General features: G+C 30.1%; 1 protein-coding gene across 1 annotated transcript; it reads right to left on the reverse strand.

Moving 5' to 3' along the window:
* Window positions 1-5,439: 5,439 nt before the first annotated feature.
* Window positions 5,440-11,553, reverse strand: LOC137619521 (cilia- and flagella-associated protein 251-like). The gene is made up of 3 exons (XM_068349607.1): window positions 11,395-11,553; window positions 8,165-8,278; window positions 5,440-6,567 (listed from the first exon to the last, which is right to left on the reverse strand). Exons 1-3 carry the CDS (start codon window positions 11,397-11,399, stop codon window positions 5,799-5,801), a joined length of 888 nt encoding a protein of 295 aa, XP_068205708.1. The 5' UTR covers window positions 11,400-11,553; the 3' UTR covers window positions 5,440-5,798.
* Window positions 11,554-12,500: the final 947 nt, after the last annotated feature.

Raw genomic sequence — 12,500 nt, forward strand, 5'->3', positions numbered from 1 at the left:
TTGCATTCTCTTATATATACATATATGCATATATATATATATATATATATATATATATATATATATATATGTATATATATATGTATATATATACACACATATATATATATATATATATGTATATATACATATATATATATATATATATATATATATATATATGTATATATATACATATATATACATATATATATATATATATATATATGTGTGTGTGTATATATATATATATATATATAAATATATATATATATATATATATATACACACATGAAATGTCTCGCTTTTACGGGAAAAAAATATGGTAAAATTATGTAATTGGAGGTCGCACAGCTGAAGCCACTGTTCTGAAATGCTACAACTAAATATTATTCCTCCTTGAAGGTTGAGTTCACATTTTCTGACTTGGAGAAATTTGAGTCTGTTTTGATTGACTGATTGATTGATTTGAGGTTTACTGGCATCCTGACATCTAAGGTCATTGACGCCGAGTTGGCTTTGAATATAGTCATGTTCTGTGCAGTTCAAATCTGATCCTTTGAGAGGTCTCTCTAAAAAAAAATATTCAAGCAGTTCTTCTAGGAGAAGGACACTCCAAAATCTAACCATTGTTCTCTAGTCTTGTGTAGTGTCATAGCCTCTGTACCATGGTCTTCCACTGTCTTGGGTTAGAGATTTATTGCTTGAGGGTACATTCGGGCACACTATTCTCTCTGTTTCCTTATTTCCTTTCCTCACTGGGCTATTTTCCCTGTTGGAACCCTTGTGCTTATACTGTAGAACCTTGCTTTTCAACTAGGATTGTGGATTAGCTAGTAATAATAATAATAATAATAATAATAATAATAATAATAATAATAATAATAACACAGCTAAATCAATGATCTAAATAAGCATCTTTTAATTCAGAGCAAAATGTTATTGCATTTCCATACCTATATTTTTGTGACTCACTAGAATTTGAAATCCGTTTCGTACTTATTCAAGGTACAAATAAACTTATATATTTCGAGATAATTAAAAGTCCATTAGAGCCAAAGGTTATTCAGGGTAATTAAAATTCCATATGATGGAATACATTTCAAAAAGTACACGTGGAGTTATTTCTATGGATCGGAAATGTGAATATCATATTGGTGATTCTATCTCTAAAAGAAAAAATATTTAATATTTGTCAAAAAGTACACGTGGAGTCCTTTCTATGGACAAGAAATATAAATATCATATTGGTGTTTCTATCTCTAGAAGAGAAAATATTTAATATTTTTCAAAAAGTACACGTGGAGTCATTTCTATGGACAAGAAATATAAATATCATATTGGTGATTCTACCTCTAAAAGAAAAAAAAAAATTAATATTTGTCAAAAAGTACGCGTGGAGTCCTTTCTATGGACAAGAAAAATAAATATCATATTGGTGTTTCTATCTCTAAAAGAGAAAATATTTAATATATTTTTCTGAGCTAAAGCCTTTTCGAGGTAATTGCACCATCACATGGACATTGATTTATCGGATGATTATGGGGGAATGTTATATAATAACTAATATTAGAGGCAATAACTTGAATAAAATGCCATGTCGCGTCTGTTGATCTTGGGTGTTGAAATCTACAATTACATGCGTTTGTATATTAAAAACTAGCAGGAACTTTCGAACTTTTTTTAAAGTGCCTCTTCAGCTGAAGAATAAAAAGGGTTTTAAAATGTTTAGAAGGTAAACTAAAAGCAAATAACTACAGGATAAAATGGATTAAACCGAAGTAGTTGTTGAAACTAAAACATCAGATTGTATATCCAGTTATCCGACGACTATACTCATTTTTTTTAATGAGGCACATTTGCACTGACTGGCAGCGGTGCCCTTTTAGCTCGGAAAAGTTTCCTGCTGTCTGATTGGTTAGAATTACTTTGTCAAACCAATCAACGAGCAGGAAACTTTTCCGAGGTAAAAAGGCACAGCTGCGAGTCCGTGCAAATCTGCCTCATTAGAAAGAATTGGCTATAGCTATTATAACATGAAAACTGTTCACGCGTTAAAAAATTCCTACTTCTTTTTAATCTGAGATTTTAGCATCAATAACTACTTTGGTTTAATTACTTTTACCTGTAATGGTCTTTTTTTTTTTTTTTTTTTTTTTTTAGTTTTCTTTTTAAACAAAGTTATGGTGGCTGATGTGATAACGTCCCTGACTGATGAACGCCAAATTGGGCTTCGAGTCCCGCTCAACCTCGTTAGTTTCTTTGGTCGCTGCAACCTCACCATCCTTGTGAGCTAAGGATAGGGGAGTTTTGGGGTTGCCTATAGGTCTATCTGCTGAGTCATCAGCAGCCATTGCCTGGCCCTCCTTGGTCCTAGCTTTGGCGCTGATCATATGTATATATGGCCAATCTCTAGGGCATTGCCCTGCTCGATAGGGCATTGTCACTGTCTCTTGCCCCTGCCATTCACGAGCGGCCTTTAAACCTTTAAACCATGTTTTTTTAATTCAGCTGAAGAAGCACTTTGGAAAAATTGCGAAAGCTCATGCTATTTCTTAAATAGACAAACGTATGTAATTGTGGATTTTAAAACCCTAAATTAGTCGCAATGGTATAAGCTTTTCCATTATCAGGGAAATTATACTTATAGTTGATATATACTCTAAATAGAGAGTATAACTATCTCTTAATATTTTCATTTTAAATTCGCTCCTAATATCTAGTAGGTATGGCTGAATGTTTAATGCCGTGTATTTGTGCTAGTATTATTAGAATAAATATTATTATTAGAATAGTTAAAATTATTAGAATTATTATTGAAATTAAGATTATCATTACTAATAAAATATTACAATTATTATTATCAATATCATTAAAATTATCATTATTATTAAGATTACTAAAATTATTATTATCAAAATAATCAAAATTATTATTATTGAAAATATTTAGATTATTATTGTTATTAATATCGTTATTATCATTTTTACTAAAATTACTAAAATTGTTTTCAATATTAATATTATTATCATTATTATCATTATTGAAAAAAGTAATCATTATCCTTATAATTTTAATTAGTAAAATCAACCTTGCCATTAAAATATTACAGTTATTATTGCTAAAAAATTAAAAAATTATCATTATTATTAAGATTATTAGAATTACCATCATTATCAAAATAATCAAAATTATCATTATTACTGAAATTAAGGTTATTATTATCATCAAAATCATTATTACTATCAAAATTAATAAAGTTATTAAAATTACTCTTGTTATCAAAATATTACAATTATTATCATTAAAACTATTGAAATTATCAGTATTATTAAGATTATTAAAAATATTATTATCAAACTAACTAGAATTATTATTATTATTATTATTATAATTATTATTATTATTTTTACTGAAATTATTAAAATTATTATTGTTATCAAAATATTACAATCATTATCATCGAAATTATTAAAATCATCATAATTATTAAGACTATTAGAATTATTATTATCAAAACAATAAAAATCATTATTATCAAAATTATTAAAATTATTATAATTTCACGACTTACAAGCTTTCGTAACTAAGTCATTTTCCTTCAAAAATTGGAACAAGTGTTCAGATGGAGTGACGTAGACAAACACATTATGACATATCATCTGATTTTATTCATATGTTATAAAATCATTTTAGAATAAGTTATTTTTTTATATTTACTCCGTGAATATAACACTCTTGAGGTTTTATTTAGTGTATATGCATATCTATTTATCTATCTATTTATCTATCTAACTATATATACATTTATATTTATATTATATATATATATATATATATATATATATATATATATATATATATGCATACTTATATACATACAATTATGCAAACACACAGGTAGATATATATGAATATATAGTTTCATTTACACACTCATATATATGTATACACACAAAAACACACACGCACACACACACACACACATATATATATATATATATATACAAAAAAAAAACACACACACACACACATATATATATATATATATATATATATATATATTTATTGTATATATAACTACATACATTCAAACACACACACACGCACACATATATATACATATATATATAATATATTTACATACACACATATATATATGTATATATATATGCACATATATATATATATATGTATATATATATATATATATATATATATATATATATTTATTGTATATATGATTACATATATACAAACGCAGAAACACATGCACACACACACACACACACACACATATATATATATATATATATATATATATATATATATATATATATATATATATAATTTTATTATATAGGGGAGATAATATTTTTCGTTTCAAGTTTAAGGCTAATAGAAATTTTCATTATGCCCTTTCTAAAAACAATTTCACCACACCCCCAATATCAAATCCTGACTTTATGTTAATTATTCAATAAAATATACAATCAAATATATAAATAAATCATTAAAAAAAAAAAAAAAAAAAAAAAAAAAAAAAAAAAAAACACCGGCTGAATCACACGTTTGATATTGATTGATGGAAATGACATGATCACATTCAAGGTTAAATCAAAGTTACCAGTTGATGTAAGTTCATAGATTTGGGTAATGTCCGCCCAACTGCGTCAAGGTTATTTAGGAGTTAGAGTTTTTTAAGTGGTTTGCTAATTTAACCGATGTTAAAATTGTAATGTTCTTCGCAGTTAATAATGTAGCGCCTTGCGGTTATGTTTGTTTGCGTGGTTGTAAATATGTATACATAGATACATGCATACACAGATGTGTGTATATATGTATGTATGTATATATATATATATATATATATGTATGAGTATATATATATATATATGTATGTATATGTATATGAGTATATATATGAATATATATATATATATATATATATATATATATATATATATATATATATATATATATATATATACATATACACACACACACATATATATATATATATATATATATATATATATAGTGAGAAAGAGTGTGTGGTAATGATATTGAGTGATAGAGTGGTACAGTTGGCTTCCTTCATTCCGATACACTTCACGGGAAGCTAAGGAGACGTCAGTGTACCGGAATTAGTGAAGCGAACTGTACAACGAGAGAGAGAAAGATTCAAAGACCAAAATATAGAGAAAAAAAGCAAGAGAAGCCAAATTGAATAAAAAAGTATATATGTGTACACATGTATATATATGTATATATATGTATACGTATATATATATATATATATATATATATATATATATATATATATATATATATATATATATATATATATATATATATGGTTGTGTGCGTCTGTGTGTGTGCATATAATATTCATATATGTAAAGAAAGAAACAATTTAGTATAAATAATTGAAGTGATAATGAAACTCAGCCAAAGATATAGAATTTTTCAATATTTTATTGTTTCAGTAATAAATTTTTTTTTTTACATAATGAGTCACTGAGAAGGAAGGCTTTAAAACATTATAAAGGTTGAAGGTCAAAGGTTAAAGGTCAAAGGTGTCTAATTCAGTTCCAGTTTCGTCAGAACAGATGCTCACCAGAACGTCAGCCGGGTAAGCCTAACCATCCCACTGTGATGCCCAAACCTAGCAGTGGTCTCCCCAGTAAACAATTTAAATTTATGGTCACTAGCTGGGATCGATCTGCTGCCATGCGAATGCAAGGCGAATACGTTACCACTGTTAACACGAAATAAGAAATACTTCCTTCCTCCTTTTACATATTTATTACATTATCTTATTTCTCTTCAGTTTCTTCTTTATTGCCAGATTCGCTTTTATTGCTTTCCTCCTCTTCCATTTTATCTGTTATCTCCTCTTCCTCGCTGGCTTTCTCTTGCTCTTTCTCTTGCTCTTTCTCCTGCTCTTTCTCTTGCTCTTTCTCTTCGCCTTCACTCTCCTTTTCTTCACTTTCTTCGCTTTCCTTCGATTCAATTGAATCTTTCTTCTCTTTCTTATCCTTTTTCTCCTTTTTCTCCTTTTTCTCCTCTTTCTCTAATTCTTGGCTACCCTTCTTATCCTTACCTCCATCTTCGATCTCTTCCTCTCTGCTATTTTTATCCTTATCTCCATTTTCGCTCTCTTCCTCTTGGCTATTTTTATCCTTATCTCCATCTTCGATCTCTTCCTCTTTGCTATTTTTATCCTTATCTCCATCTTCGCTCTCTTCCTCTTGGCTATTTTTATCCTTATCTCCATCTTCGCTCTCTTCCTCTTGGCTATCTTTATCCTTATCTCCATCTTCGCTCTCTTCCTCTTGGCTATTTTTATCCTCATCTCCATCTTCGCTCTCTTCCTCTTGGGTATTTATATCCTCACCTCCATCTTCGCTCTCTTCCTCTTGGCTATTTTTATCCTTATCTCCATCTTCGCTTTCTTCCTCCTCTTTATCATCGCTGTCCTTACTCTCTTCGTCATTGCTCTCCACTTTCTCGCTGTCATCATCATCTTTCACTTTCTCGTCTTCTACAATTGTTTTGTCTTCAACATCAATATCTTCGGCGGCTCTGAAATTGAAATATTAATATATATTATTATTATTATTATTATTATTATTATTATCATTATTATTATTATTATTGTTATTATTATTTTGAACCTTTTCTGAATAAGGGAATTATTAATTGTTTTATTCTATTAAGAAATATATATCAGAAAAGGGAAGTATTAATATTTTTTCTATTAAGAAATATTCATTTGAAAAGGTAGTTATTACTATTTTTTTTATTAAGAAATACACATTTGAAAAGGGAATTATTATTATTTTTTCTTTTATTAAGAAATATACATTTGAAAAGGGAAGTATTAATATTTTTTTCTGTTAAGAAATATTCATTTGAAAAGGTAGTTATTACTATTCTTTTATTAAGAAATACACATTTGAAAAGGGAATTATTATTATTTTTTCTTTTATTAAGAAATATACATTTAAAAAAGGAGTTATTACTATTATTTTTATTAAGAAATGTACATTTGAAAAGGGAGTTATTAATATTTTTTCTTTTATTAAGAAATATACATTTGAAAAGGGAAGTATTGATATTTTTTTCTATTAAGAAATACTCATTTAAAAAAGGGAGTTATTACTATTATTTTTATTAAGAAATATACATTTGCAAAGGGATTTATTAATAGTTTTCTTTTATCAAGAAATATACATTCGCAATTCTTGCAACTTATAATATAGAATATACATTTTACAGTGTTGTAGGTTGCAGTTGGAGCAGGTTAAAAAGTCCCTTTGATAGGCAAACATGTGTATATTTTGTTAAATAAAAAAATTTGTGACACAACTTAAATACGCCCACACTGTTAAAATTTGCCGGAGAAAATCGGTAAAAATCCTGGAATAAATGTTGCCAGGCATTTATTATTTTAAAAAACGGATACATTGACGTAAAGGAGTGATATTACGATCACCTACCCGCAAAATATAATAACAAAGTAGGGTAAAAATTACGGTCGCCTGTATTTTACGGAGATACGGCTGAGAACAGTATATTTTACCGAGAATTAACGATTAAAATTACGGGTTTTTTTTAACAGTGCATGATTTTTCTTCTGCGTTTTAACAAGTCTTAAGCAGAAGTTTTTAACCGTGAAAATATTTTATAAATATCCACAAATCGAAGTGTAGGAGGCAGAAGACTTAATAGCTTAAAAAAACCCATCTTTTACTAAAAACAAAAACCATATTTTTTTCTTCTGCGTATTAAAAAGTCTTAAATAGAACTTTTTAACCGTGAAAATGTTATATAAATATCCACAAATCGAATTGTATGAAGCAGAGGACTTAATAGTTTGAAAAAACCATCTTTTACTAAAAAATAAGCCCATAATTTTTTCTTCTGCGTATTAAAAAGTCTTAAATAGAACTTTTTAACCGTGAAAATGTTATATAAATATCCACAAATCAAAATGTATGTAGAAGTAGACCTAATAGTTAAAAAAAAAAACCCACCTTTTACTATTAAATAAGCCCATAATTTTTTTCTCTACGTATTAAAAAGTCTTAAATAGAAATTTTTAACCGTGAAAATGTTATATAAATATCCACAAATCGAATTGTACGTAGAAGTAGACTTAATATTTAAAAAAACCCACCTTTTACTAAAGAGTTGATCGACGAATTCGTCTACTTTATTCTCCCACGTCGGAGCAGGCATGGCTGAAGATCCAGCAATGACAGCTAGGAATCCCAGGAGCAAGATGGAGATCCTAGAAGGAAATGGTGGATTAAAAGGACACTCGTGAAAGCTATAATTGCCTGATGTGGTAACGTCCCTGTCTGGTGATCGCCAGACAGGGGTTCAAGTCCAGCTCAAACTCGTTGGTTTCTTTGGTCTCTGCAACCTCACCATCCGTGTGAGCTCTGGATGGGGGTTTTGGGGAGCCAATAGATCTATCGTTTCTTTGGTCGCTGCAACCTCACCATCCTTGTGAGCTCTGAATAGGGGCTTGGGGGAGCCAATATGTCTGCTGAATCACCAGGAGCCATTGCCTGGCCCTCCCTGGTCCTAGCCTAGGAGGAAGAAAAGACTTGGGCGCTAATCATGCATATATAGCCAGTCTCTACTGCAATGTCCTGCTTGATAGGACAATGTCACTGTCCCTTGCATCTGCCATTCATAAGCGGTCTTTAGAAACCTTTAGAGGCAATGGATAGGATATCAGCGCCCAAGGCTACTCTCAATCAAGCTATGCCCAGGGAAGGCCAGGCAATGGCTGTTAATGACTCAGCAGGTAGATCTATTGGCTCCGCCAAATACCCCATCCCTAGCTAGCTCAGAAGGATTGTGAGGATAAAAACTATAGAGGTTGAGTTGTTCTCGAACTCCGGTCCAGCAGATTACTAGTCAGGGACGTTTGAAATAGGTTACCACTTCCATGCATATGTGGTAGTTCCTATTGCTACATTGTACTTCTATGCTCAGGATTTGTTAAGTAATATTTATGAAAGATCTTTACCAAAGGACTTTCACACAGCATGAAATTGACACACTTTGGAAAATAAAACTTTTATGAAAGTTGTCTACCAAAGGACTTTCACACAACATGAAATTGACAAACTTTGGAAAATATGTTTATGAAAGTTTTCCACCAAATGGAATATGAAATTGACAAACTATTGTGACGATATATTAAAAAAATTCAAAAGCTTCATAACCATTAAGTACAGTGTAAGCGTATCTTTCATTTCAGTAAATTCTATAATCAAATTCCCACGAAATCAAGACTATACATTTTTGGGGGAGGGCGGGGGGGGGGGGGGGGGGAGGGGGAGGAAAGGTTACCCAGAAAACCCTCTCTTGAAATAGATATATAGTATTTCAAATCATTCCCAAATTCATTTAAAACTTGGAAGTAATTTAATTTTTTCCATTGGCCTAAATAAATATGCCTAAATAGGCCTATTTGAATTTTCTTCTCCACATATGATTACTGCCTATAGTCAATTTCTTTTAGCGAGGCATATTTGCACCGACTCGCAGCGGTGCCCTTTTAGCTCGGAAAGTTTCCTGATCGCTGATTGGTTGGACGAGATAATTCTAACCAATCAGCGATCAGGAAACTTTTCCGAGCTAAAAAGGGCACCATTGCGAGTCGGTGCAAATCTGCCTCGCTAAAAAAAATGGACTATAGGTGAATTATGTTCCCCACTGTTATCCCTACATTAAGGGGTCGTTTGCCTGATACGTGATTTTGGAAATTATTTTAGAAAATATTTAAGAAAATTTTGATTTGATCCAGTGTTAATATTTACTGTTGACTAATGTATTGATTATAATTGAATTTATTCTTGTATATGTTACATAATATAGATAAATGTATACATATAAGAAAATCAAAATACTGAATTTTATAAGCATACTTTTTGTATATAAAATTATCTTTCAAAAGATTTCAAATGAAAAAAAAAGTTGGGAAAAATTTTGATAGTTTAATGGATTTTTTTTAATATTAAAAAGATGAGTTTTGAAGCATTTTGTAGCTAATTTTCGAAGTTTCCTCGAAAATTAGAAAAACGAATTAGATATTTCATAAGATTTTTCATAATTTAATTTATGAAAATTAAAATTACAAAATGATTGAATGTTTTCATATCGATTAAATCACAGAAAAATTTCCATTAATTCATTTGTGTGATCATCATGCTTAAAATTACAAAATGATTGAATGTTTTCAAATCGATTAAATCACAGAAAAATTACCATTAATTCATTTGTGTGATCATCATGATCCAAATTACAAAATGATTCAATGTTTTCATATCGATTAAATCACAGAAAAATTACCATTAATTCATTTGTGTGAACATCTAGATTAAAAATGTAATTTTTAAACTACAGAGACCATTCGAAATGAAAACGCAAAAGGCAAAAATAAAATATATTTAGATGATAGATCACAGCTAAATAGGCCTTTGGAGAATCACTTCTAAAACTAATTATGAAATATATTAGTTCTAAAAAGCAGTTTGCAATATCCAGCTAAAGTTTCTTCCACTTAAATAATGTTGGTCTGGGAGTAATTATTTGTGTACATTGATATGTTTGTGAATTCAGGTATTTTTTTACTGGGTAGATATACATTCCATGAAGAATTTGCATATTTTCATAAATATTAAAAAGGGAAAGAAAATATTTGTCTATGGAATATGACTACTAAGTTTGTCTTGCAGAGAGAGAGAGAGAGAGAGAGAGAGAGAGAGAGAGAGAGAGAGAGAGAGAGAGAGAGAGAGAGAGAGATAAAAAAAAAATATTTGTCTATGGAACATGACTGCTAAGTTTATCTTGGACAAAAGAGAGAGAGAGAGAGAGAGAGAGAGAGAGAGAGAGAGAGAGAGAGAGAGAGAGAGAGTAGACATAGTTATAAAAAAAGAAAATACATATTTGTTTAAGGGATATGACTGCTAAGTGTGTCTTGGAGAGAGAGAGAGAGAGAGAGAGAGAGAGAGAGAGAGAGAGAGAGAGAGAGAGAGAGAGAGAGAGAGAGAGAGAGAGAGAGAGTATATAAAGGTATAGAAAAAAGAAAATAAATATTTGTCCATGGAATATGATTATTAAGTGTGTCTTGGGAGAGAGAGAGAGAGAGAGAGAGAGAGAGAGAGAGAGAGAGAGAGAGAGAGAGAGAGAGAATAAATATTTGTCTATGGAATATGACTACTAAGTTTGTCCTGACGAGAGAGAGAGAGAGAGAGAGAGAGAGAGAGAGAGAGAGATTTGTCTATGGAAGATGACTGTTAACTCTTCCTTGATGAGAGAGAGAGAGAGAGAGAGAGAGAGAGAGAGAGAGAGAGAGAGAGAGAGAGAGAGAGAGAGACTATACCTTACCTCATTTTTGTGGATTTCAAAAAAGTAGAGTCTTCGACAAAGAACTTGAGATTTCAATGTGTACCTAACACACACCTGACTTGAGTATGAATCGCTTGCTTTCCATAGCCTCTATATATATGACTTCTGTACCACCTTCGTTATCACGACAAGCGAACAACCCAATTAGCGACAAACTCTTCCCTGAAACAATTAATATCAAGATATGCCAGCCCATGTGCTGCCAGCGTTATCCATATCGAATAGTTGAATATAAATGCTGTTTTCGTATGTCGTTCACGTAAAGCAATTATGCCTTTAGGCTGTAATAATATGTTAAATATATTCAAGTATCAGGAAACTATGCGGATGACGTCATAGTAATGGCGCAATGTGCAAGCAAAGTTTGTATGTACGTGATATTTGGGAATACTTAAGCATAACAAATGTAGGCGTTCGGAGGTGTTGATGGAAGAAGAAGAAGAAGAAGAAGAAGAAGAAAAGTGAAGCACTGAGTAACGAACTCATTGAGTTCATTTTTATGAATCTCCTTAAGAAAATTCATGCTTAAAATTATTTTCGAAAATCAGGGAAGTATAGAATATTTTAAGAAAGTTTCAATTTATTTTTGAAAGGCTAAATAATAACCAGTCAGAAAAAAACTATATTATTTTATTTATGAAATAATCAGCGATATAAGCTATAAAATCATCAGAAGACAATTTATTATTATTATTATTATTATTATTATTATTATTATTATTATTATTATTATTACTTGCTAAGCTACAACCCTAGTTGGAAAAGCATGATGCTATAAGCCCAGGGACCCCAACAGGGAAAATAGCCCAGTGAGGAAAGGAAACAAGGAAAAATTATATTTTTCAAGAACAAAGACATATAAATAAATATTTCTTATATAAACTATGAAAACTTTAACAAAACAAAAGGAAGAGAAACGAGATAGGATAGTGTGCCCGAGTGTACCCTCAAGCAAGAGAACTCTAACCCAAGATAGTGGAAGACCATCATTGAAATTATTTCCTTTTCTGAATTACAGATGTTTCGACCATATTTGAGATTACTTTTTTTTTTTAGATTACATATATAATGTTGACTCTATTCTT

This window comes from Palaemon carinicauda, chromosome 26, assembly GCF_036898095.1.
Source record: "Palaemon carinicauda isolate YSFRI2023 chromosome 26, ASM3689809v2, whole genome shotgun sequence".
Classification (NCBI taxonomy): domain Eukaryota; kingdom Metazoa; phylum Arthropoda; class Malacostraca; order Decapoda; family Palaemonidae; genus Palaemon; species Palaemon carinicauda.

What these genes read in the sequence shown, in the direction of transcription:
- LOC137619521 (XM_068349607.1), bottom strand. An exon ending in GATCAACTCTTTAGTAAAAG is followed by an intron (nt 6,568 to 8,164) that starts GTGGGTTTTTTT and finishes TTTCAATTTCAG; the next exon opens with AGCCGCCGAAGATATTGATG.